At 46.5% G+C, this 26,606-nt stretch overlaps 2 protein-coding genes across 5 annotated transcripts in view; one reads left to right on the forward strand and one right to left on the reverse strand.

Moving 5' to 3' along the window:
- Positions 1-13,842, forward strand: part of LOC310698766 (integrator complex subunit 6-like) — a 38,873-nt gene extending 25,031 nt beyond the window's left edge. For 2 of the 4 annotated variants that reach the window (XM_083486332.1, XM_083486335.1), the window contains 9 exons: positions 98-208; positions 2,578-2,793; positions 4,097-4,220; positions 4,882-5,024; positions 5,164-5,395; positions 11,187-11,585; positions 12,311-12,404; positions 12,717-13,110; positions 13,496-13,842. In XM_083486332.1, the coding sequence (XP_083342458.1) occupies positions 98-208; positions 2,578-2,793; positions 4,097-4,220; positions 4,882-5,024; positions 5,164-5,395; positions 11,187-11,585; positions 12,311-12,404; positions 12,717-12,816 (1,419 nt within the window). In that variant the 3' untranslated portion in view covers positions 12,817-13,110; positions 13,496-13,842. Of the gene's footprint in view, positions 1-97; positions 1,263-1,292; positions 1,505-2,577; positions 2,794-4,096; positions 4,221-4,881; positions 5,025-5,163; positions 5,396-11,186; positions 11,586-12,310; positions 12,405-12,716 lie in introns of those variants that run through there. The other 2 variants (XM_083486333.1, XM_083486334.1) reach the window with 2 other exon arrangements.
- A 4,122-nt stretch (positions 13,843-17,964) lies between these two features.
- MMGT1 (membrane magnesium transporter 1) lies at positions 17,965-26,606 on the reverse strand. The gene is made up of 4 exons (XM_083486653.1): positions 26,339-26,606; positions 22,951-23,003; positions 21,767-21,870; positions 17,965-20,630 (listed from the first exon to the last, which is right to left on the reverse strand). The coding sequence occupies exons 1-4, from the start codon at positions 26,418-26,420 to the stop codon at positions 20,468-20,470; spliced, it is 402 nt and encodes a 133-aa protein (XP_083342779.1). The 5' UTR covers positions 26,421-26,606; the 3' UTR covers positions 17,965-20,467.

The following is a 26,606-nucleotide window of genomic DNA, read 5'->3' on the forward strand; positions in this document are numbered from 1 at the left end:
GAGGAACTTTAAAAAACCAACGGAAAAACTTTTTTTTTTAAAAAAAAGAATATTTTTGACCCTCTTCTTACTCTTTTTTGTTTTGTTTTCCTTATAGCCGTTAAAGAAAGCCCTAAGGATGATGGGAGCTCCAAATCTGATATCAGATAATTTAGATTGTGGACTTAGTTACAGTGTTATCTCTTACCTTAAAAAACTCAGCCAACAGGTAGTATCGACAAAACCTTTGCAATCAGAAGTACATTGATGATGATGACTATGATGATGATTTGTTTTATTTTTAGTGTGTTTTGCTCTGGTTGTATAAATGCATTGCTTAAGGAATGTGTCCCGTCCCCCCCGTTTTTTGAGATGGGTAAAGACTTGCCTGCGTTTCCGTTTTCATGTAAGTCAGGCTTCCTCAACCTTGGCCCTCCAGATGTTTTTGACCTCCCAACTCCCACGATCCTGAGCTAGCAGGACCAGTGATCATGGGAATTGTAGTCTCAAAACAGCAGGAGGGCCGAGGTTGAGGAAGGCTGATGTAAGTGGTGGTGGGGGGCTGCTGGAAGAAGTTACTGAAGAAGAGGAAGACAACAATTCAGCTTACTTGTCGCGTGTTCTTAGTTGTTTGCTGCTAATGAGCATTGCAGTCAACATTGCGGATGATTTGAAAGAGTGGCAGCTGTCCAATCTTATGTGGCCAAAGGCCTCCTGTCTTCCTGAACCCAGTTTTCATAAGGGCTACCTAAATCTGTAACATCAAAGAAGTGCTATTCCAGGGATCAGCAAACTTTTTCAACAGGGGGGCAGTTCCCTGTCCCTCGGAACTTGTGGGGGCCTGGACTAGATTGGGGGGGGGGGCATGAATGAATTCCTATGCCGCACAAATAACCCAGAGGTGGATTTAAAACAAAAGGGCACGTTCTACTCATGTCAAAACACACTGATTCCCAGACTGTCCGTGGGCCAGATTGAGAAGGCGATTGGGCTGGATCCAGCCCCCGAGCCTTAGTTTGCCTACCCATAGGCTATTCCAGGCTTCCTCAACCTCAGTCCTCCAGCTGTTTGGGGCCTACAACTCCCATGATCCCCAGCCAGCAGGACCAGTGGTCAGGTGCGATGTGAATTGTAGTCTCAAAACACCTGGAGGGCTGAGGTTGAAGAAGCCTGCGCTATTCTTTCCCTTGCTCACATTTGCCCTTTCCCTGTGGTATTTAAGAAACACGACCAGTGCTTCTTCCTGTTCTGGTTTTGCCTAACATTAAATAGAGTAACCAGTTGTTACCAAATTTTTCCGTGTATAAGATGAGGTTTTTTTGACCCAAAAATGGGGTTCAAAATTTAGGGTCGTCTTACACATGAGTAGTGCTGAGCAGGCGGATTTTTTTTGGCGCAAGCTTGTAAGCGGCGATTGGCTGATTGGTCATTTGTGGGGGGTGGATACTGAAAATGGCTCACCCGCCAGAACGCAGCGCACAGCACATGCGTTGCTCGCGATTTTCGGCATCCACTCCCCCCCCCCCCCAAAAAAAACAATGAAGAGGCAAATCGCCGCTGAAAATCTCAGGCTTCTGCTTCGTTCCGGCGGGTGGGCGATTTTTGGTATTTGCTGCTTGATTGTTGGGGGAGGGGATGCCGGAAACTGCTCACCTGCCGGAATGTGGCACACAGCCGCTTGCGTCGCAGCTGCCCGGTTGCCGCTGTTAGCCCTCCCAATCTCGTTGCTGTAGCCAATAGACAGCTGCCCTTGTCACCGCAAGCAGGAGCATGATTGGCAGCAAGCCGGACAGCTGATAGGTGGTTTCTGTGATGTGAGCGGTTGTGCACTGCCTTCTGGTAGGTGAGTGATTTTCGGCATTCCCCCCAACATAGTCCTCGCCCCAAAGCTCAATCCCCCCCCCTATTTTCTAAATTTTGAGGCCCCCAAAAGTCTTATACATGGGGGTGTCCTATAGATGGAAACGTGTGGTAAATGCCAGCTAAAGCTTTCTACCTTCCTACGGACAAGGGGGATGGAAGGATTCAGCTCACACACAACAAGGGTGGATTTTGCTGATTTGGGGGAGCTTGGAAACATCACTTGAGTATCATGCCTGCAGTTCTAGAAAATTGGCCTTCCCCTCCAGGCGAAGCATCTTGAAATACTCACGCAAGGGCCTTATTGTCCAGTGAAAATCAAGTCCTATTTGGCCCTCCAGCTGTTTGGGGACTACAATTCCCATCACCCCTGGTGTGTTTTGACATGAGTAGTATGTGTCCTTTTATTTAAAATGCACCTCTGGGTGATTTGTGCGGCCTGCCTGGTGTTTTGTGACATGAGTAGAATGTGTGCTTTTATTGAAAATAATCTCTGGGTGATTTGTGGGGCATAGGAATCCGTTCATTCCCCCCCCCCCACTCCAAAATCTAGTCCGGCCCCCGCAAGGTCCGAGGGACAGTGGACCGGCCCCCTGCTGAAAAAGCTTGCTGACCCCTGCAACTCTTTCAGCATGTAGACAGCAGGCTTGGGTTGCCTTTTGACACGGCCAGAATTTGCTTTACGCTAGAGTCGTCTGCACTGCTGTTTGCTTAACGTGCCGTGTGCTTTTGTCATAGACGAAAATCGAGTCAGAGCGGATCATAGGGTCGGTGGGCAAGAAAGCCCCGCAGGAGACTGGCATTAAAGTGAAGAACCACTCCAGCGGCCTCTCCCCGATCCAGAACCGGGATTTCAAACAGCTTCTTCGAGGGATCTCGGGGGAATCTCCGCTCAGGCTGTCTGAAACAAGCGTGAAGGAATTTGCCGGCTTCCACATAGGGCTCTTCAACAAGGTGGGTGTGCGGTGACATTCGCTCAAGCATATGAAACGGAGTCATTGTCAGGATTGGAAAGAAAAGAAAAAAAGGGGGGAATGGAGGGGAAGAAAAAATGGAAAGGAAGGTGATTTTAACCAGTTGTGTCCAAGCTTTTTCCAAAGAGGGCCAGATTGGATGGAGTGAAGGGCCGTGGGGGCTGACCAAAGTTCTTGAGCATTGTTTAGGATTGAAAGTAGTTTAGGTTTTTTAAAGATTGAAGTTGTTGAGCTTTTTGAAGGGCTGGAGTTGTTGAGCTTCTTTGATGATTCAAGCTGTTGAGCTGCTTTGAGGATTTTACCCCAAAGTTGAGCTTTTTTAAGGATTGAAGTTCTTGAGGTTTCTTTAGGGTTGGAGCTGTTGAGCTGCTTTTAGGATTGAAGTTGAGCTTTTTGGGGGATTTTATCTCAGGAAATAAACTGCCACAGGGGCCAGGTTAAACCAGCCAGCGGGCTGGATTGGGCCCCCACAACGGACTTTGGACATGCCTGTTTTTAACTTTATGTAGTGGGTCTGTAAGGAGGCGAAGGCTTTATGGGAAATGATTTATTATAAACTTTAAAAAATGTTGAAAATAAACATTTGTTTAAAAAAGACACCAGAAGCCTTCTTATTAAGCATTGTAGGTAATGAAATTCATAAGCAAGATAAAAGCCTTTTTATCTGAAAGAACTGCAGCAAGGATATTATTAGCCCAGTGGTGGTAGGGTTGCAAGAAGTTTTGTAAGGTAGACTATCAATTACAGTGGTACCTTGGTTTACAACCACAATCCGTTCCAGAGGTCCGTTTGTAAACCAAAACAGGTTGTAACCCAAGGCGTGCTTTCGCCGATGGGGCCTCCCCCCAAAATTTGTTTGTAATCCAAAAAAAAGGGTTGTCATCCAAAAAATGGTTGCAAACTGGGAACCGCATTTCAGGGTTTGACGTGTTTGTAATCTAAAACTTATGCAAACGAAGACACCACTTTTATAATTTAAAAATGGTTGATTGACAGTTAGGATTTAAGAGTAATAATTATAATTCCAAAATGCAGTATTAGATAGTAAGTGGGGAAACCATGAGTCGAGGAGGAGGGAAGTCTCAGGCTGTTGCTGCCAAAGGTTTTCTATATTATATAGCAATTGAATGTTACTTTGAAAATATTTGCAAAAACTAATAAAAATTATTATATATATTAAAAAATAAACAAGGTGGGTGTGACATGGTTCCAAGGGGGAACAAACTGCTTGCTTTGCAGCTTCCATCTTCGCAAATGATCTGTTTTGTTTTGATGACAAACAGGATCTGAAGCCACAGGCTTACAGGAACGCTTACGATATTCCTCGCCGCAGCCTTTTAGACCAGCTGACCCGCATGAGGACGAACCTGCTGAAAACACACAAGCTCATTCTTGGCCAAGACGAAGGTGGGTGCCGTGTTGCTGTGGTACTGAATTGAGGTTGAAGTTTGGTTCCTTTAGGTCAGGGGCTGTTAAACCACAGTCCGCGGGCCAGATCCAGCCCAATCGCCCTCTGGATCCGGCCCATGTATGGTTCTGCAATCACCGCTTGGATCGGCATGATCACCATTCCCCCCCCCTTTGTTTTCGGGTGCTTTTTTGCAATCCCCCCCCCCCTGGACTACATCTCCCAGCATGCTCCAAGGTTTTTTCCTTCATAACCAATGACCAGATCTCTTTGAAATTTTACACAGAGGTCAATAAGAGGATGAGGATTTCAGGAAAAAATACACCAGTACTCAAAAGATTTTATAAATGCCTTTTTATGGAGAAAAATAAAATAAAATGTACATGTGCTGAGGGTCTCGAGGTTTTTGAAGTTTCGAAGTACTATAATTATTATTATTTTGAAATTTTGAAGTGCTATAAAATTTAAACCGTTTGAGATAGAGTGGAAAAATTTAAGGCGATTTCTTTCAACCATAAGGGAAGAGTGTGTACACCAAGTTTCATCCAAATCCCAAGATGGTGGGTGACATGACTGCATTGACATGACGTGGAATGAGCCTTTAGGGAAGTTTCAGTCTTCTGGAAATGAAGTGTGGTGTCCTTTCTGTTTCTGCTGCAGACTGCCTTCATAGTGTTCCTGTGGCTCAGATGGGGAACTACCAGGAATATCTCAAGATGATGCCCGCTCCTCTACGAGAAATTGACCCAGACCAGCCCAAAAGACTCCATACTTTTGGGAACCCTTTCAAGCAGGATAAGAAGGTAGGCCGATTTCACGGGGTCCCCTTCCCCCTGGCAATTTCTCACGGCCCGTGAGTGAGTGGAGTTGCCTCTTTCTTACAAAAGAAGAAGAAGAAGAACACTGCGGGTAGTTCTTAACGGGTGATGATGTGTCTTCCAGGGCATGATGATTGATGAAGCAGACGAGTTTGTCGCTGGTCCTCAGAACAAAATCAAGCGCCCAGGAGAGCCCAACACGCCAGCTTCTCTGAAAAGGAGGCGCAGCATGTCCCCGCTGCTGAGGCGGCCCCAGTCTCCACCAGCGATAGCCAACCATGTCAGTGGGAAGGGCCCCCCTTCTGCTTCAGGGGCACCAGCCAACACCACCCTCAAAGCCATGCCAGCTTTCAATGGTAATTTGTGCTTAGCCTCCTAAAGGCTCCCTGAGCGATTGCCGTCTGCCTCTTCATGTGCTTTTGACAATGTGTGTACTTCGGTGAAACATGCATTTTTTATAATTTTTTTATTTTGGTCTTGTGTGCACTGAGGTTTTGTCTTCTGGAATCATTTTTATAAGCAGAGGAATTGAACTGTTTGACGCTATTGTAATAAAACATACCCAGGAGCACTATAATAAATAATCAAGCTAACTTACTGAAACAAAACTCCCCCAAGCATGCTCTGGGCAGCTTCCAACAAAAGATTAAAAGTACATTAAAAGATCAGTCATTAACAACTTGCCCAAACAGGGCTGCCTTCAGATGTCTTCTAAATATCAGGTGGTTGTTTATTTCCTTGACATCTGACGGGAGCATGCCATCACCAAGAAGGCCGTCTGCCTGGTTCCTTGTAACCTCACTTCTCGCAGGAAGGGAACTGCTAGAAGGCCCTCAGCGCTGGACCTCAGTGTCCAGGCCAAATGATGAGGGTGGAGACGCTCCTTTAGGTCTACTGGGCCGAGACCGTTAAGGGCTTTCAAAGTCAGCACCAGCACTTTGAATTGGGCCCAGAAAGGTACTGGGAGCCAATGTAGGTCTTTCAAGACCGGTGTTATGTGGTACTGGCGGCCACTCCCAGTCCCCAGTCTGGCTGCCACATTCTGGATTAATTGCAGTTTCCAAGTCACCTTCAAAGGGAGCCCCACGTAGAGTGCATGGCAGTAGTCCAAGCAGGAGTTAACTGGCAATACAGTCTGTGGGTAGGGAGGGTCTCATCCTGCGTACTAGATGGAGCTGCCCTGGACACAGAATGGACCTGCACCTCCATGGACAGCTGTGAGTCCAAAATGACTCCCAGGCTGCGCACCTGATCCTTCAGGGACACAGTTACCCCATTCAGGACCAGGGAGCCCTCCATACCAGCCTCTCCCCTGCCCCTGAAGAACAGGACTTCTGTCTTGTCAGGATTCAACCTCAATCCATTAGCCACCATCCAACCTCCAACCGCCTCCAGGACCTTAACCATCTTCACTAGTTCCAATTTGAAAGAGAGGCAGAGCTGGGTATCATCCGCATACTGATGAACGCCCAGCCCATACCCCCTGATGATCTCTCCCAGAGGCTTCATGTAGATGTTAAAAAGCATAGGGGCAGAGGCACCCTGCAAGTGAGAGCCCAGGGGTCTGAACACTCATCCCCCACCACCACATTCTGGACACGGCCCAGGAGAATGGAGTGGAACCACTGTATAACAGTGCTCCCAGCTCCCAGCCCCTCTAGACGGTCCAGAAGGATGTTATGGTCGATGGTATCAAAAGCCGCTGAGAGATCCAGCAGAACTAGGAAAGAGCTCTCTGTTGTTGTTTTTTAAAATAATTTTTATTAAATTTCATATTTCCAAATTAAACATATCAAATCAATTAGTCCAAATTATAACAATACATATCATATAATCCAATTGTTTTCCAAATTTTTGTGGGGGGTACCCATGCTTCTTGATTGGCAGGAGTCTAATCCTCGAATATTTGTTCTGCTTCCATATTAAGAATGATGTTTCCAGTCTTCTCTTCTCAATACTTGTCATTACTCATTTTCCTTTCCATTTTCCTCCGATATGCTCCACAAGTGGGTTGAAAAAGACAGTCTTATTTGTATTTCTGTGTGGGCTTTGTGCTGCTCTCTCGTAAATCACTCTCCTCCAACAGTCCTTTCCGCTCGAGCGAGTAATCGCCATTTTTGTCGTTCCAATGAAATACAGTCTAGAAACTCGCTCTTTAGCTTTTCCGACCTGTTGCATCGTAAATTAGTCTTTTTGCAGGCGGGCTGCCCTTCCAGTTTGCAATCTCCTTGAAAATAATATATCTTCGGCTCGCCCTCTCCAAGACCAACTCCAACAGCACAGGTCTCTTATCAAGTTTCCATTCTTACTGCGTCACAAGAGAGAGCCCTTCTTCTTTCCAAATCCTTCACAGAGTAAAACCTTTAAGTTAATAATATTCCCACACAGCTCATTTATAGTCCCATTTGCCAATTAATTACTGTGATGGATCTTCTAAGAGGGAGGGTTATTAGTTAATCACATAGAGCAAAAGAAATAAAAAGTCCCATCCCGTCCCCCAGTTCCGGCATTCCAATCCACATACCATATTTGTAGTGCTTTGATGTAATCTTCCGTCTCAGTCCGTCTCAGTCTTCTTCCTTTCAGTGGTAAAATTGTTAGCAGATAAAAACCTCCTGCCTCTCTTGAAGCATGTGCGTTATCTTTCCCAATTTTTTTTCCTTTTAAGTAACGCAACTAGTTTCGCTCCTGGAAGCAGCTTCGGAGGAGTTCCGAGGCCCGCCGAGGGTTGTGCACCCAGTGCCTCACCCCCTCCTTCTTCTGAACTCGGGGGTGATTTATGGCAACAGCGGGTGAAAACGGCATCTCTCCCCCCTGGAGAGATGGAGGGAGACTGATATACTCCCCATAATCAGCCTCTAATTACCTCGTGCAAGCTGGATAGATGTTAATATCCGCCATCTTCCAAGGCGCCCCCTAGCGGACCCCGAACTAGGAAACAGCTCTCACCTTTGTCCCTAGCCCACTGGAGATCCTCAACAGGCACGACCAAGGCAGCTTCAGTCCCATGGTGAGGCCTGGATCCTGATTGGAAGGGATCCAAATGGTCTGCATCCTCCAAGTGTGCCTGGAGTTGTTCTGCAACCACCCACTCAATCACCTTGCCCAAGAATGGAAGATTTGAGACTGGGCGATAGTTGGCCATATTGGCCGGGTCCAAATATGATTTTTAAGAAGCAATTTAATGACTTCCTCTTTCAGTGGTCCTCACAGAGGGAAGCATTCGCCACCCAGTGGATCCCATTGCCCAGCCCTTCCTGGCTCGCTTTTATGAGCCAGGATGGGCAAGGATCAAGGAGACAGGTGGTTGGTTTCACTCGTTCAAGCAAGTGGAACAGATTGGAATTGATTCCATACAACTCGACTAGACAGGACTCTTAGCTCTCTCCTGCCCCATCCCTGATCCCACAGTGGAGTCTATCCCTTTCTCAATCTGAGCGACTTTATCTGCAAAAAACTTTCCAAAATCGTTGCAGGAGATCTTGGGGTCTTTCCCAGGCCCCGGTGGCAAAGGTGGTTCCGTGAAATTGTGAACCACCTGAAAGAAACCACCTGCTGCTGTTTTCTGCAGATGCAATAGAGGCGGCGAAGAAAGTCCTCTTTGCTGTCGCTATCGCCACTACCTGTGTCTGGTCCGATTCAGAATGTGTTTCTGCCACCGGTGCTCTAGCCGTCTCAGCAATTGTTTCATCACATGCAGCTCTGTGGGAGACCATGGGGCTGTCCGGGCTCCAGGCAATCGGAAAGGGCGCTTCAGAGCCAGGCGGTTGATAACCCTGGTTAACTCCGCATTTCAGTGGCCCCCCAGGGAATCAGCTGAAAGGCCATCAGCATGGCATAAAGCACCCCCTACCACTCTCTGGAAACCATTTGGATCCATTAAGTGGCGGGGGCAGCCCATCCGAATCAGTAGTGCCTCCTTGCAGAGGGGAAGGGTTGCAGAGAAGTCCAAGTTATCTGGCCACAGCACTTCTTTCGTTTCACTTTTACTTAGTGTCAGATCACCCACGTCACTAGAGGTGAATACCAGGTCTAAGGCATGTCCATGACTATGAGTTGGGCCAAACTTATTCAGGGACTGCCCCATGGAGGCCATGCTTTCCACGAAGTCCCGAGCGGCCCCTTGTAAGGTCGTGTCGGCATGGATGTTAAAATCCCCTAGGCAAACCAAACTAGGTGTCTCCAGGAGGACATCTGCCATGACCTGAAGCAGCTCAGGCAGGGAATCCTTGGGGCAGCGGGGAGGAAAGGCATCCTGCATTGCCCCTATTGCCTAGCTTCTGGAACACACAGAGAACTAGGTCTTCCCAATAGGGCGCCCAGTGCAAACCAGTGACTCCCTAAAAACCACTGTGACCCCCCCCCCCGCCCACATGACCCAGGTTGCTGTGTGTACAAGAAACCTGGTGCACAAGCAGCGGCAAGGACAGGTCTGTCTGCTTCATCAAACCAAGTGTCCATCACACATGGCCAGGTCAAGTCCTTCAGCCACGCTCAAGTTGTGGGTGGCAGCAGTCTTGTGAATCATTGACCTGGCATTGCACATTCCACTTGCTGATTCCACTATCCATCCGGTCATGATCGGGTCTGGTCTTAGTGTAACTCCTCCTCCTGTCCGTGAGCACTGAGATTGGGCGTCCCAGAGAACACCCCCCCCCCCGTGGAACGTGCCCCAGCCATTCTGTCAGTTGGGCACACTCCCTGGCAACCCTGACCCTCTCCCCTTAAGAATCAAATACAAACTATATAAAAAAATAGAAACTAATTTTTTTAAGAGAAGGGTTGCCACTGATGAGCCCACAAAAGGGGAGCCTGTTCCCACCTTGATGGACTCCCAGAGCTGAGCTTGTAAAGCAGTGGTGGCCCAACTTGGCCCTCCAGCTCTTTTGGGAGTACAACTCCCATCATCCCTAGCTAACAGGACCAGTAGCTAAGGATGATGGGAATAATAATAATAATAATAATAATAATAATAATTTGTTATTTATACCCCGCCCACCTGGCTGGGTTTCCCCAGGCACTCTGGGCGGCTCCCAACAGAATATTAAAATACAATAACCTATTAAACATTAAAAGCTTCCCTAAACAGGGAACACTGCTCAAGATCAGGCGTAGCCCAGCTTGGTCCTCCAGCTGTTTTGGGAGTGCAACTCCCATCATTCCTAGCTCCCAGGACCAGTGGCCAGGGATGGTGGGAATTATAATCCCAAAACAGCTAGAGGGCCAAGTTTGGCCACCACTGTAAGGAAACAGGCCTGGTTTGCCTGGGAGCAAAGAGACCTGGGGTGGGTCCTTTAGATACCTTGATCTTAGGGCCATTAGGGCTCAAAAGGTTGGTTGTTGTTTTTTAAAGCACAGGTGCCATTCCTGTTGGTTGCCATCAAAATTAATTCATGCTACACCTTACCACTGCTGAAAGAGTTGTTTAAATGCAGCCTAGCTAGTTTTGTTTCTTGACTGATTAACTGTGTAATTAACTATCAAATTACTTTCCCCACATCCTTTCAAGGTCCTGTTTTTTTCTTTCTGCTGTGGTGCTCCCATTGCTAAACTTTGGATCTTGAGCCGCCTAGGAGGTGCCTTCTGCTGTGTGTTTAGCTACTACTAATACTAATAATTTATTATTTCTACCGCAGCCTATCCGGCTGGGTTTTCCCATCCACTGTAGGTGGCCCTTTTTACGCATTGTTGTCTTTTTAATTATATATATTGTTTGTTTTATGTTGCTATGGCCATTGGCTAATGCGAATAAAGTTTATCTATCTTTCTTTCTAGGCGGCTCCCAACAAAATATTAAAAACACAATCAGGGGTGGCCAACTCCCAAGAGACTGCCATCTGCTCACGGAGTTGAAGACTGGCTGTGACCTACCACCTTTTTGGGGGTCTAAGTTGTTGAGCTTTTTTTAGGGAGAAGGAGACCCCTAAGGGGTTCGGGGAGGCCCTTTTTGGGGCATTCAGGTCAAAGTTCCTGAGCTTTTCTTAAGGAACAGGAAGTCCCTTTTGGGGGGTTCAGGTCGAAGCTGTTGACTTTTGGGGGGGAGCCGGTGATCTACCACAGACGTCCACTGATCTGCTGGTTGGGCGTGTCTGTGATACGGCGTTGAGCATTAGGAAACTTCCCTAAGAGAGCTCTTTCTTCTGGCAGATGCAAATAGCAATATGGTCCCAGATGGCAATGGTGAGAAGAAAACTGAACACTTCCAGTCCCTGGACAAGCAGGGAGACGGGCTGCCTGTGCCCATGATGGCCTTAATCCCCCCGCCCCCAGCAGCCATGATGGATGATGACCTGCCCAACGAGGTGGACTCCCTGTCCGGTGAGCTGAATTGCCTCGGGGAAGACGGATTGGACCTCAGGCCTGTCGCCAGCTCCCTGCTTCGCAGACCTGTCAGCTACAGTGTGTCTTCAGGGGACCCAAAACTCCTGCCAGGATCCGCACCCGGGACCACACCCCATTCGGTGAAAATCACGCCCAGCATGTTTGAAGGGAGCAACGAAGTGATCAAAATCAAAGTGATGAAGGAGGTCCGGAAGCCCGGGAGAAGTGAGTGTTGGAGAGGGGGCTGGGTTGTCCGAAGGGAGGTCCTGAGTTGTTCCCACCAACCCAGAAAGAGTGCCAGGGCAGCCAAAAGCCGTCTCTCGCCTTTTCACAGGTGTGAAATGGGAGGCGGCTCTGATGAAGCTCATGGTATTTCAGTCTCCACCGCTATCATTTATTGCAGGGACACTTCAGTTCCCGGGAGGGCAGGGGGCGTTTGCTATGGTGGCAGTCTCGCTTGGCACCTTTTGGAATTTGTGAGGATCCCCTTTTTTTAGAGTTGGCAGAAATGTAATTGTAGAGTTCGTCTGTAAATGGCAGCAGCTGCCTATCATAATGGAATTCACATTTAGAAACTTGTGGAACGTGACCACGAGAGAAAGTGATTTGTCAGTTTGGTGCGGGGTGCTGTTACAAAGGGAAGAGGAGGAAATCGGTGCTAGCAGGAGAAAATGTCTTTTCTCCAATGAGGAGGGTCAAGTCGAGGCAGCAGACTGACTCATTTATCTCCAGGCTTGTCGCATGCGATCCTGCACAAACAGCTATGCCCCAGGAGAGAAGAGGAGTGGCCTTTAGGAGGACACTGAGGGTCTGAAAAGGGCAAAGATTCCACCATGGGAGAGTTTGAGATAGCCACTGCTTGGAAGCACAGGGCAGGGTTGAGGGCAGAATTCTGATGGTCTTACCAACGCTACCATGATCTCACGTTTTGTTTTGTTTTTTAATTGTAGATTTCGAAAAGATTTTCTCTCTCCTTGAAGAAGTTCAAGGCCCTGTTGAAATTCAAAAATATTTCATTGAATTTGCTATCAAGGAAGCAGCAAGGTTTGTATCCAGATGGCATGTTCAAAGCTTGAGCAGATATGTGCATGTGTTCTGATAGTGGCCTGTTTGCTTCTTGCCTGTTGTGCTGCATGATGTTCTTTGAAACCACCGCCTTTGATGGTGGGAGGAACCTCTTTTGCTTGTAGGTTGATGGGACTTAACATTCCAAGCACAGGAGGGTGTGTGAGCCTAGGCCCTGCATATGTTCTGCAGAGTAATGCAAAGGCAGTTGTTTGTTTCAGAGGGGGAACTTGGAACAGAAGTGCAAAACCCACATTAAATTGTTCCCCTTCCCCCCCCTCTTTCTCTTAGGTTTAAAAAACGGGTGTTAATTCAGCACTTAGAGAGAATACTAGAGGAAATAGAGTTCAACAGCCTGCACAACAGAGTTAATCATGTCAACAGTAGATAATAATGCCCCAGCAAGACGAGTGCATGGGCCAGGGAGAACAAGTTTGCTGTGTTGCAGAGGAGCAGAAGAGGATGTGGCAGCAGCTGCCCCTGGCAGTCAGGCGGCTTTTCTGTTGGAAGTCTGAGAAGAAGGGTGGAGTTTTTATGCTTGCAAGCCCCTCTCAATGGAAACTGAGCTGTGACCTTGATGGATTTGCTGCAGGGGGTCTGGCGTCCTCCCTCCCCACCTCACATTGAAGGGCCTGATCTGCTCAGTGGGCTGAAGAAAAACACTCAGTGCTGCCCTCTGCCGCAGGTGATGAGAATTTACTCATTTGAACCTTTGTTCTAAGACACTTTTTAAAGAGCTGCTTTAGGCAGCAGGTCAAATCTGGTAAAACAAAAATGCATACGTTTTATCTGCGCTTGTGTTGGAGAGAGCCTATGTTCAAAAAGGAAAAAAAAGAGGAGAGAGAGAAATCCCTTCGTGATGGTAGTGCATGTTGCTGCTACAGACACGAAGGCAAAAGTTTCTGAGAACTGGCAGCCGACCCAGGCATGAGTTTTCAGGGTAACATTGAATTTGAGAGTAAAGCAGCTGCTGAAACTGGGTTGAGGAAAAGTGGTCAAGAGGCCTGTGACTGCTGCTCCTGGTAGCCGCTAAGCAACCTACCTCAGCCTCTCTTCTCTTTTGTCTGCAGACTTTATGAAAGCGCGTGCCTGAGGCTCCCCAGGTCCTGACTTCAGTTCTCTTTCATCTTGTGAGGAGGACGGAGACTCTTCACGTGGACTTGGCCTTGGAAGCGCTTAGAAGGAAACTTTGGGGGTTTTAAAAAACAAACAAAAACAATCCCTGTCCCCCAAATATTATGTGTGTGTGTGTGTTTTACTTTTTAAATGTTCATATGAAAAGAGACTATTTTGGACAGTGTTTACCAGATCCTTAATTTGATATATCAAACAGAGTGTGTGTATGTGTGTGTGTATGAGAGATGAATTTTTTTAGCACTTGTAAATAATAAAAATCATTTTATGGTTTCCTAAGAAATGCCTAATCTGAATGAGGTGCTGATGAAGAATCTCTGGTAATCCCAGTTGCCTGCAAGCACAAGAAACAAAAGACCCCAAACACAGAAGACCCCTGCTGTTGTCTTCCCTCCTTCCTCCAAAAGACCACTTTGACTCTTGGAATGCACATTTCTTCTTTGCAGGAGGAGCTGGTTCACATGGTTTGCTTTGACTATAGTTGCCACCTGACATTCCACATTATGTTCTTCAGTCACTGGCAGATTGTCCCTTTGCATTCCATGGTGGTGCCAGGAGTGGGGTGGCTCCTTCTTCTCCTTGCCTTGGATGCTAATGACTTTTTGTTTGGGCCCTTCAATGGGATACGAAGCTCCTTACATTAGGCCCAGTCTTCCCTGCTTTGAAGCAACAGAGCTTCAGTTTTGAATTTGAGCAGCTGCCACAGCACTGGTTTGGCTCACATTTTATCTAACCCTTGATGAGGGAAGCTTCTACTGTATGTTCCCATCAAGAAGACTTGCAACTCCCAGGTGGAAGCATCCCAGATCCGAAGAGCATCCTCTTTCCAGTTGGGAATAGGGGCTGCCTCTCCTACACAGAGGAGAAAAGACTAACTACAAACAGGAGCAGAAGGAGCTCTGACCTAGTTCTGGCAAGGGTGGCCCAAGCACGTTTCCCTTCCAGCTGCCATTATAGCATGGGGGTGCAGACCATGACCTGGGTTTTGGGCCTACATAACTTGCATTTCAGCAGGAATGGTGTCTGATAACTGACCTTTCTGCCATTCTCAACACTGTGTGTCGGTACTTGGATGCACTATGGGCTGACTGATGCTGCCATAAACCCCCTACTGTCCCAACCTGCCAGCTCTCTGTTGGAAAGACTTAATGCAGAGAGTGTTTGAAGCCATGCTTTGAGTAATCTTTTAAGCTGCACTCCGTGGCATTGACTGACTTGCTGCTTTGTAATTGCTGGCTGAGCCAAAATTGGATAAAGGAAAAACCCAAAGGCAAAAGATAAGCCACTGCGATGACAAAAGACTTGACATTACTCATCTGGTGTGCTGATTCCAGGACAGCTACACAGCAGTCTTCATAAGTCACTTCTCAGATTTGTTCTGACAGAGCAAGGCCCTGGATTCTTCATGATTTCCCCCCCCCCCCCCGTCCTTTTGCAGTGGGAGAGCGCAGCCTTTAGCAACTGATGACCCCCATCAACTCCAGCCAGCACCCAGCCATATTGTGCATGGACTGATGGGAGTTGTAGTCTTAAACAGAGGCTGGAGAAGGACAAGGAATGGTGAGGAGATAAAGGGAAAGCAAATGAAGACCGGGGCCCCTGTTGTTGTGACTTGAGGCAACACTACTGAAGTACATTTTCATATTTGCTTCATTTACCTTCCAGAACCCTATGTGTGAACAAGCTGGTGTGTGTTTCTCTAGCAGAAGCCCATTCCCAATTTGGTCTAATCATGAGCAGAACCTTCTAAAGATTTGAGCTGCTCTCCCATTTCATGGCCATTGGCCATGTGTGCTTTTGGCTAAGGATAACCTTGGCTGACAGATTCTGGTTGTGGACATAATTTCTCTGAAGCTAGGTCCTTTTGGGGGCTCATCTTGTGTGAACACAATTTGCCAGTTCTGCAGGCTGGTATTGGCAAAACAAGGCAGGGCTCTCCCTGGAATCATGATAGAAGACACATGCACAAAACACATACACATGTGAGTGCTAAAAATAAAACTCTAATTGTGTAGTTTGTCTCATTTTCCTGCACTGAAGTAATCTTCAGCTGCTCTGCTTTGCGCTAAACATCTCTAGGGAGGGAAGGGGAGATTCAGCAGGCGGTAGACAATGGGAGTTGAGACAAGTCATTAAGATGTCACCTCTGTAGATGACCAGTTGCAGGGGTTTTTATTTTGAAGTAGACTGTCTAATGTACATCTGCATTTTGATGTTGCCTCATGCACAGGTGCGTCTGCCTGCTCTGTTTAGCTTTAAAAATTCCTAACTTCTTAAAACTTTGGAGAGGCATCCTATTAACCATGCTGGCATGTGAAAGCTGACAGCCTCCGTGCTAAAGGCCTCAGACCAGAAGAAATTGGGACCTCACTTCTACTAAGTGTGATGGGAGCAAGGAGGTCCTGTGGCAAAACACAAATTTGGGTACTGCAGAGTACACCTCTGCTTAAGTAAATTGGTGACAAAATATTTCAAGATTTGCAGTACATTCCCAACTAGCCAAATTCCAAATTCGAATCATTCATGTGTGCAGGTCTTATTTTTACAGCCGCCACCACCATGCGTTACCTTTGAGAAAATGTTTACATGAGGAATACTTGATTACCCATTTTTTACCTGTAGACAAACTTGTTTAAAGCAACTTTGGAACAAATAAGAAGTCTGGTTTAGATTTAAAAACTGCAGCTTACACCTGTCTTCAAAAGGCTTCCATAAAAACTTTCTACTGAGGAACAGCATATGGCTGTCCCTGTGCTCCTGGACAAGCGTTCCCTCCTCCCTGACCACTGGCCAAGCTGGGTGGAGCGGATGGAAATTGCAGTCTCAAGAGAAAAGCAGGTACCACATCCCCGATTTATCAGATTGCTAGTTCTCAGTATGGAGTAACTACTTGCATGCTGGCTGTTATTGCTCCTTAGCTAACGATGCTAACTAATGAGTTGGAACAGATTTTAAATTTAGTAAGCAGAGTTCATTGGAATTACTGGCTAGGAAGGCAATTTCAACTATATTAAAATTTACTTGCTAGGCAAATTACGTGTATTCTGCATGGCTGCTTGCCATAATACAGTGGTACCAATACAAGGGAGAGGCATGTCGCAGAGAAAGGGTTGGTGTTGCTATCAAAACACAACCACTACTTTATCCCAAGAGACGGGAGAGCTTTACAATAGCAGCTCCTTAGAACTTCCTCTCACCTGTGTGGGTGTAAACCAGGGGTCAGCAACCTTTTCCAGCCATGGGTTGATCCACCATCCCTCAGACCATGTGGTGGGCCAGACTATATGGGGGGGGGTGAACGAATTCCTATGTCCCACAAATAACCCAGAGGGGCATTTTAAATAAAAGCACACATTCTACTCATGTAAAAACATGCTGATTCCCAGACCGTCCACGGGCCAGATTGAGAAGGCAATTGGGCCACATCTGGCCCCCGGGCCTTATCTTGCCTACCCCTGGCGTAAACAGACATGGCCACAGCTATCTAATTTAGCTGCTATTTATAAAATTCTAGTGGGTGTCTCTCAAATAGAGGAGCTGCTCCTATGCTGCTACTTCAGGCTAAAGCTGGAGCTCTGCCTGCCTCAATAATCTCATACTGAAAAAATCTTACGTATTCAAAAGAAGTTGCCAACTCAGATGGTGGGAAGTAATGCTAGCTTTTCAAAAAAACAGGTAAGCTTTTTGTACAGAGAATTCAAGTCATGGGCTTCTAACAGTAGCACTAGGATTCAGTTGCTTGCATGCTTTCCTGGCAATGTATTCCTCCTGAAATAAGGCCTGGGAAAAGTGTTCTATAGTAGCACATAAGTTTCTACTGTGCCTGTAGAAGGGACGCGAGTGGCGCTGTGGTCTAAACCGCTGAGCCTCTTGGGCTTGCTAATTGGAAGGTTGGTGGTTCGAATCCCCATGACAGGGTGAGCTCCCGTTGCTCTGTCCCAGCCTCTGCCAAACTAGCAGTTTGAGAGCACACCAGTGCAGGTAGATAAATAGGTATCACTGTGGTGGGAAGGTAAACGGTGTTTCCATCATGGTGTTCCATTGCGCCAGAAGCGGTTTAGTCCTGCTGGCCACAGGACCCAGAAAGCTGTCTGTGGACAAACACCAGCTCCCTTGGCCTGAAAGCGAGATGAGCGACGCAACCCCACAGTCACCTTTGACTGGACTTAACTATCCAGGAGTCTTTTACCTTTGCTGTGCCTGTGGGCTTAAAAAGGTTGCCAACCACCACTGCTCTATGCAAACCAGAAGGCAAATTCAATCCAGTACAGCAGCAAGTGCAGTAAAACACAAGCCTTTTCCGGATAAAGGGGAAAATAATGGGTGTATTTAAAACCACCCTTCAGCTTTATAAAAGTGGAATTTTTCTTAGTTCAATCCTTGAAGAAAGAATTCATACCCCATGTGCTTTTTAAGGATGTTGGTTCTTTATTAGGCAATGCAAGATCAAAAATGAAAGAACAAGTTTTGCACACGTGATAGTTAATGTCAATGCTGGAGGTTCAAGCTGCTACTCCTTGCAAGTTTAAATGCTCAAAGGGCATTCAATAGGTTGCAAACTTAAAACACAAATGTGGGGAGGACTCCATTCATGCAGCGCTGCCCTGCTGTGATGGAGCCTTTTTGGCAACCCAAAGCAGGTTCTTGCCAGGTTTGTAGGCACCTGGTTAATAAGGAGAGTTTAGATGAAAATGATTTTCAAACATGGTACAAAGACAGGGGGAGGGGAGTTCAAACTGAAGGACACCTGTGACACCGGCCATTCTCTTATGCACAGCCACTAGCCCACAAGCTCCACTGCACTGTGCAACCTTTTCCTAGCAAACATTCAGGACTGTGCTGCAAGACTGGATTGGGTACTTTTCTCACCCCACCTCAATTTTCTGCAATGAGATCCACAGGGAGCCGGGTTACCACAAGGGACAAGATCCTTTCATGCAGCCCAGATCACCCGTACAGGGTCAAGAAAAACTTGGCTCTTAACTCCCAACAGTAGCAGCTGTAATTCTGAAAATGTGCTGGGAGACCCTCACTGGCTTTAAAGGAAACATTAAAGTGAACCATCAAGTAGGTGAAGCATAAGACCTGCAGCCTCTCTCCTCACGAAAAGGAGATCCCACCAGCTGCTGTTCTCCGTGCTTAGCTCTGAAGCACTGTTTCAGGTTTTACAGAGCAGGAGTCTTCACTCCAGGACAAGGGATGGGTAGGGAACAGTAAGGCCATTACATAACAACAGACTTTATGTTCAGTTTGCCACTGCGTGTACTTGAGGGGACTGTAACACTAAAATAACTTCCATGAACAAGCAGCAATCTGAGTTTAAACAATGCCATGTCTTCTTTACATTCACAGCTCAACCATCCTGACCCCTGTGGTTAGGGTGCCTTTTGTGGAACCAGGAACCACCATGCAGAGAAAAGAGCAAACCATACTGGGTGGAATGCATTGTTTTATTCTCTCACAAGTGCACCAGCAGTTGATGCCCATGCGTCTATACTGTGCTGCCACAAGTGGATGGGGCACCTATCTTTCACTGCAGAAAAAGTAAAATGTAAACACGCCATTGCAGCCAAGGAGAGACAGACAGCTTTCCTGCAGCCCACTCCAACCAGTTTAAATCTATGGCAAACAAACATGGGGACAAACTATATTTAGTGAATTGACAGGAATCTATTCCCTCTGCTCAAACACCCCACATGCTCCAAGGCAGGTGACTCGGAGATGCCACTGGCAAAAGAGCAATGCAGCAAAGTGGAAAAACAAGACAAACGGGGTAAATTGTTTAAAGAAAAGCAAAGCAACTCTCCCACCTCTGGACAAACTTCGTCCTACGTTTTCAGTGAGAGTGCACACTTCTAAATGGAGGGAGCTGGATTAAAATGCACCCTTCTGAGCAGAAAGTCAGGAAACAACTTGTCCACGTTACAAGAACAAACTGAACAGCCTTGTGGCATCTCAAGACAGACATCCTAAGCAGTCCCTGAGATCCTTGTACATTATAAGCCACTCGCTCACGTAGCAGTCCCATCCTCACCCAGACTTGCAGCCCTTCCTCAGGTACAGCCCTCCTGCTTTGCAGCAGTAATCCTGTTGCGATACACCTTGCTCCCAGCTTAGGCAACAGCCAGCACTTGCTACCATTAGCAGGAGCTTGGTGCAAAGTGGATGAGACTACAGATGGTGTAGTAAGGATGTAAGCATCCTTCCTGCCTAACCCCCAGTGAGATCTCCAATGGCTCTCAAAAATGATCCATTTCCCTTCAAAACCTGTGAGCATTTCAAGGTAGCTCAAGGACACTGAGCAATAAACGAAGGGAGCTTTTGTGTCCCTGGCAATAGTTTGGGTAAAGCTCCCACTTCAGAACCGCCTGTCTGAATGTCTCTGATGCTGGTCATAACAGCGACCACATTACTTCAGCCAAAGTGCTGAAGACAGGAAAGAAACACAATCACCATTGTCTTCTGTGTTAAGGATGGGAGGGAAGGGATAGACACAAAGCAGCCCCCTTCCTCAGCATTCAACAGAACAGCAGCATAAGCCAATACCCCTTTCTTCTGTGCTCATCTGTGGCATTAAAACAATCACCTACTTTTTGGAAATAAAGAATTTGCTTTCACTAAGTTCGAATCAACCATGATGGTGGGCTAATGGACAAAAAGTAAAGTGATGTTTCACAGCATAATTCTAGCAACAATTTACACTGTTTTGCCAATTCAAAATTCAGTCATTGTCATTAACAGTGTTTGAAGAAGGTCCTTTTTAATAATTATATATATATATATATTTATAAAGTCTGGATGATCAATATAAATACTGCTCCAGAAATGAAATAAAAGTGTTTACACCCCCAACTCCAATGTTACAGCTCAGTGTCCTGTTCTATTTTTAGAATAATCTGTAAAAATCTTTAACGGCGAAGAGGTTCGAATTTTCGCAACTTCAGCGATGCGCTAGACGACAAAGCATCCCTGCTGGAGGAAGAATGGACCGTGTCTGGGGACTGGAATAATACTCTGCCCCGGTGATTAAAAACGTAGAAGGATGGATGGTTCCTCAATGTGTCAAATGTCCTGAAACAAAAAGCAGAACAAAAAGGAGAGAAGTGCAATTGGCAACAAATCATAACTGTTAATTCACAGTCCTATTCTGGTTAAAATGCCATAACCAAGGTTATCTTCAGATCTTCCTTGGACATATTAAAAAGTTCAAACTTGGCCTCCTGCCCCAATACTAGTAAGAATTTCTATTCCACCCTTCAAACGAATATGCAATGCTCAGGGTAGCTTATAAAAATTAAAATCACATGAAAAAACCAGCAACAGCAAACACACACAGTGCAATGGAGGCAAGCAGAGAGATAAAAATCAAACTCCAAGATAAAAATATGATCTGTTCTTAGCTAGAAGTAGCAGCAGCAGGGGTGACAAACCACAGGAACCACACTGGGGCATCAAGACAGAGAAGGATGCTGGGGCCAGGCCAAAGGTGGCTACCAAAAATGTGGCAATAAGATGGGAGTTAAGGCCAGAGCCTGGTAGGATAATGGGGGGCAGAAAAAGCAGCAGAAGTCCAGGATGCGCTAAACTGAAGAGCAATCTCCCTTTGGCTCCCATCACCTCATGAAGAGTCTTGCTGGATCAAGCAGCCATCTGTTCCTTCCTCCTGCTTCCCACAAGAGTCCAACAGGAATTGGGCATGAAGGTTACAGCCTTCCTATTTTTCTGCTGATATTCAGATGGTGGATACCTGCTAATCATGTAGGTTTCATAGTCAACATGGCAAAAACTTTCCTTTTTAACCAGGCATCTGGCTCTTAACTATCTGGTCTTTTAGAGTGGGTAGGGATACACCCCCACACCCCTGGTTTTAATGTGTGTAAGTTGCTTTGAGTTGCAGTAGCAAAGAAAAAGTAACTAATACATCCAATAATAACAATTACTAATAGATATGCAGCATAGAACAGGTTTCTTTTAACTTTGCCATGTGTGAGAGGGAAGTACAGCAAGCTGTAGTTTCTCAATCTTACAGCATTGTGCAAATGATGAAATAACAACCGCTAAACGTCTTCTAATTGATCAGGAGAGAGAAACCCTCCTCTTTAAACAGACCTGGAAGACTGCCTGATGTAAAGAGTGGGGGAAAGAATAAAAAGCAAAGCACTGAGCAAAGTAATAATGCCAGCAGAAAGAAATGGGTAAAAACATACTTATTCTTCAGCTCTGAAGTAGCATCCATGTCTTTAAATTCCCCTGCAATATGTACTATGCCGTAACAGGTAACCGCAAAGGCCAACAGTGTTTGAAGCACTATCTGTAACAGATTAAAAAGTAAGCAGCACTTGAGTGACTTAAGTAAAATACTGCTAATAGAATTCCCCCTCATGTTTGGTCTTAAATATCCAACCACTGTGCTTTTCAAGATGGGAAATCTCACGGCTTCAGAAATGTGCAATGCAGCAGGGTTAATTTTGGACTTGAGACACCTCAGGTTATTTACATGGCTGAATAGGCATGAGCCTGGCAACTACCGTATTTTTCGCTCTATAAGACGCACCAGACCACAAGACGCACCTAGTTTTTGGAGGAGGAAAACAAGAAAAAAAATATTCTGAATCTCAGAAGCCAGAACAGCAAGAGGGATCACTGCGCAGTGAAAGCAGCAATCCCTCTTGCTGTTCTGGCTTCTGGGATAGCTGCGCAGCCTGCATTCGCTCCATAAGACGCACACACATTTCCCCTTACTTTTTAGGAGGGAAAAAGTGAGTCTTATAGAGCAAAAAATATGGTACTTCTCAACCTTATCTAGTCTTCTAGTGTGGAAAGGAGGAGGGGCAGAGGTGGGTGGGAATGGGTAGGATGCCTCACACTGATACATAATTTTTGAAGGATGATTACATTAGGCTGGAAAGTGGATAGCAGATACCACACAACAGCTTCATACAAACAAATACCTGCCAAATGCTAGAGGGAGAGGCTGTTTGTTCTGCAGAGTATGGGGAGTAAAGCAGAGGCTTTCAAAGAACTGACTGGAGAGTGGCAATTCCTAAAGGAATGCTGCTAAGGGAGAAGAGGAAGATGCCAAATTTCAGATGAATCTCAGTCACACTGCAATGCAGACCGCAGATTAGGGGAAGAAGCATGGTGACACAAGAGCTCAGATTCAGTTTGTAGAAACAGGGCAAAGTAAAAAACAAAAGCCAGAATTAAGTTACACAGTACACTATCCATACAAGTCCACAAGCCAGTGAAAACGTTTAATTTGTTCCTGGATGTTTCATCCCCCCACCTTATTCCATTGCAACCATATTAGTTTAAATGGAAATGTGTCATCTTACGGATCACAGTCAAGTCAGCCCTTGCATCACTGAAAGAAAAAGAACATTTAACTTACATCTATTGGCAAAGTTTCATCTTCCTTTTCTGTTAATCTCATGTAGGAGCGATCTGCAAAATGAAGACATGCTGGTAAATTAATCTGATTTCCTTTATATGTTCACGGAGCAAAAAAGGGGCCACACAGCTGGGTTTTCTATCAACTCCACTACAGGTAAAAGCCACCTCCACCTCAGTTTCTCTTTCTGATTATTAATCAGATCTTCAAATCTTGCCTTGGTGGATTAACTAATCTCCATAGTGCACACAAGAGAAATGTGTCCAACAGCTATAACTGAGTAATGCAAGAGAATCACTGGTAGCTCTCTGCTGCCTTATTCCAAGTCAATTCTTTAGTGCACTTGTCCACAAGGATTGGCAACAGTTCTGCAGGGCTTCAGTCAGGTCTTGCCCATACATACCTGGAGATGTCTAGGACTGAACCACAGACTTTCTGCATGCCATGACCCTTCTCCTTACGTATCTTACAGAAAGGCCTCAAGCTCATTTAGACAACCACTAAAAACTATTTCAACTAAAGGCAACCAGTCTATGTTGCTTCAGTATGCATATTAAACTGTTCTCCCAAACTTGTCATAACAGGGAATCACTGCCGGCAACAGAAACAAATCACTCCATCACCTAGCTTCTCCTGTCCAACTGACTGCCCTGATCCAGAAATATGGGAGTTTGTGCAAATTCACAATGCAAATTCACAACTAAGCCGAAAGTGTTACAACTGGTACTATGTCAGCAGTCACTCATGTTTGTTGGCCAGGGTGTCAGTACACACATATAGAGTTGGGGTGACAAGCCGCTAACATACTATTTTTACTGGTTACTTGAACAGTGTCCAAGTGCCCATATCAGAGAGAATCTGTCCCTACCCCACAGATTACAATCTATGTTAGAGCAAAAAGATACAAATGGGGAATTCACATTGGCTGCCTTCAATCCAAGTATTTTATGGACTAGGCCAAGGTCTGGCAGCATGCCACCAGTCCAGTCACCAAAACCCATTGTGTGACAGTTCCAGGAGAGGCCCATGAAATTACTAGCCCAGCTACTCATCCATTTTTGGTATTTCTATACTACACTTCTTAATATTTATCCTAGCGTGGTATGCAATGCAATTTTTAAATAAAATAATATATAATGAAAAGTAGTCAACACAGCAGAATGCACATGTGAAATAGCAATTAAAGCAGAAAAACATGAAGTATCTTCTAAAATACAGCATTCCCCAATACTACTTTAAATTATACTCTACAACTGGCCTGCCACATATGAGAAAACCCTCTCCTTCATTATTGCCCACATTATCTTTAATGGTGGGGCTCTCAGAGGGGCCTCAGTAGGAGATCTTACTGAAGGCTGATGTGGGAGAAGGCAAACCTTAGGGACCAGAGTCTCAAGCAATTATGAGTTTCCAAAGTTAAAACCAACAACTTGAACAGAGTTTCAAATCAAACCAGTAACCAATCTAGATACAATGGTACCTCAGGTTAAGAACTTAATTCATTCCGGAGGTCCGTTCTTAACATGAAACTGTTCTTAACCAGAGATACCACTTTAGCTAATGGGGCCTCCTGCTGGCGCCGCGCGATTTCTGTTCTCACCCTGAAGCAAAGTTCTTAACCTGAGGTACTATTTCTGGGTGGGCGGAGTCTGTAACCTGAAGCGTCTGTAACCCGAGGTACAAAACTGGTTAGATATGTTCCCATTAAAATCTTGACTGCTGTATCTGGGGGATTCATACTGACGCACATAACCCTGAAGGGATTTGCATGGTTACTGTTAGCTCACCTGGCGTACAGATTACAGATGCAGAGACGAGATCAAGCAACACATTGCATCAGGAGTTGCATGATTAATCCAGCACTTCTGCTGAGATGACCACCACCACCTGCTGAGCTTAAGACTCCCTTCATTCACACAACTGACAAAAACATACTGTCTCCACATCATACTTGATACAACATCTATTCCCTATTGCCTTAGTCAAGCACCTGCTATTCACCAGCTGTCTTTATCCTAACACCAGCCTAGTTCTCCCAACCGCTCTCCCACAGTGTACACTGGTGTCACACCAATCCAACTGATCCCCTTGACTTCTAATGGCACTCCTATTCCACCCACTACACCCCATAGTCTTTCCACAACAAGTTCCATTTCCAGCCATTAAAAGTCTTTGTTCTATTCACTACCAGGCTTAGGCAAAATTTCACCAGGTGCCATTCACCATCTTAGTGCTACAGAGATCAGAGAAACCTTTTGTGGACTGTTCTTTTTAAGGTCTTGGGATCCAACAACTACACAGCCTAAGATAAGGTCTGACATTTTCGACCACAGTCGAGCATGGACAAAAACCAGAAATCAGGATAGTACCGGGAATGTGTACAATGCTCAGTATCTGGGAATGTGAGGAGGCAACAATCCCTCCCTCCCAGGTTCCAATGGCTGCCATACGTAATAATTTCACTAGCGTCTCATAAAATTCTATCTCCTGATGTCTCACACACTTGAAAAAAGTTGCGGGCTCCAATCAAGCGTTAGCTTCACCCACAGCAAAGCTACAGCCCTATGCACCCTTACTTGAGTGCAAGCCCTACTGAACGCAGTCAACCAGAGCAGGATTGTGCCTACAAACTGCTCCTGCATTTGCCCTGGATGTCCCACGGAATCCCCTTCTGACTCTACCACAATTCCCATGTTGCACAGCCACGTTCTTCTCTGTGGTGGTCAGGGCCTAGGCTTTATGAGGCCCTAAGCTATAAGCTCCTGAAGGTAATGGGGCCCTTTCTGTGTCCAGCTGTCCTTTGTCCACAACAAATTGTTGCTTTTTTGTGTTGAGTATATGCTATATGGTAATTTATGGACCTCATAGGTATCTAAAGCCATTTGCACATAACAAAATATGTATTTTATCAAAGTAATTGTTGAACTTATATTTTGGAAATGTACATCCAGGTTTCCCCCCTTAATTCCCCCCCAAAAGAGCGGGGCCCTATGCTAGAGCTTGTTGAGCTTATACGTAAATCTGGCACTGGTTAATTCTACCCTCGCAATTTACGACACGAACCTCCTCCCTTTCCTCTAAACGCGGCAGGCGGAATTCCCTCCCTCCCTCCCAGTAGGTGAGGCGGGGAAACGCTGGCGGCCCTTGGGACCCCTCCTGCCCGGGCCGCCCCCCAGGGAGGCGGCACATTCCAGAGGACACGTCCTGCTCGCGCCCCCCGCCCGCCTGGGAACCCTCGGCCCCCCGCCCCTTCCCAGGAGGGGGGGCTGGGCCGGGCGGCGAGAGGGGCGCCGAAGCCCACCAGGACACCACCTCCGCCAGGGTGCGCATGCGCGTAGGGCGAGGGGACGGGGCGCTGCCGCCGCAGGCGGAGGCGGGAGCCACTCACGCTGCGCGGCGGAGAAGGCCGCGTGCGCCAGGGCGAAGAGTCCGACGCCGACCAGTCCTTTCCACAGAGAGGCGGCCGCCATCGTCTGCCTCGTTCCCTCACAGGCACTGCCGGGGCCGCGCACGCGCACGAAAGGCCAGCGGGAAGCTTCCGGCGAGAGCGGAGACGCGAACGCGATGCGACGAGAAGAGTCGGGCCTTCGCCGATCGGCGCGCGGGGATGACGTAAAGCGCAGCGGAGGCTGGTGGGAGCCTCTCAAGCAAGCAAG

Source organism: Podarcis liolepis (genome assembly GCF_965112155.1).
Source record: "Podarcis liolepis genome assembly, chromosome: Z".
Taxonomy (NCBI): domain Eukaryota; kingdom Metazoa; phylum Chordata; class Lepidosauria; order Squamata; family Lacertidae; genus Podarcis; species Podarcis liolepis.

What these genes read in the sequence shown, in the direction of transcription:
- MMGT1 (XM_083486653.1), bottom strand. Translation starts at nt 26,420, where the DNA reads ATGGCGGCCGCCTCTCTGTGGAAAGGACTGGTCGGCGTCGGACTCTTC. An exon ending in GGCCTTCTCCGCCGCGCAGC is followed by an intron (nt 23,004 to 26,338) that starts GTGAGTGGCTCC and finishes TTCATTTTGCAG; the next exon opens with ATCGCTCCTACATGAGATTA. An exon ending in ATGAAACTTTGCCAATAGAT is followed by an intron (nt 21,871 to 22,950) that starts GTAAGTTAAATG and finishes AATCTGTTACAG; the next exon opens with ATAGTGCTTCAAACACTGTT.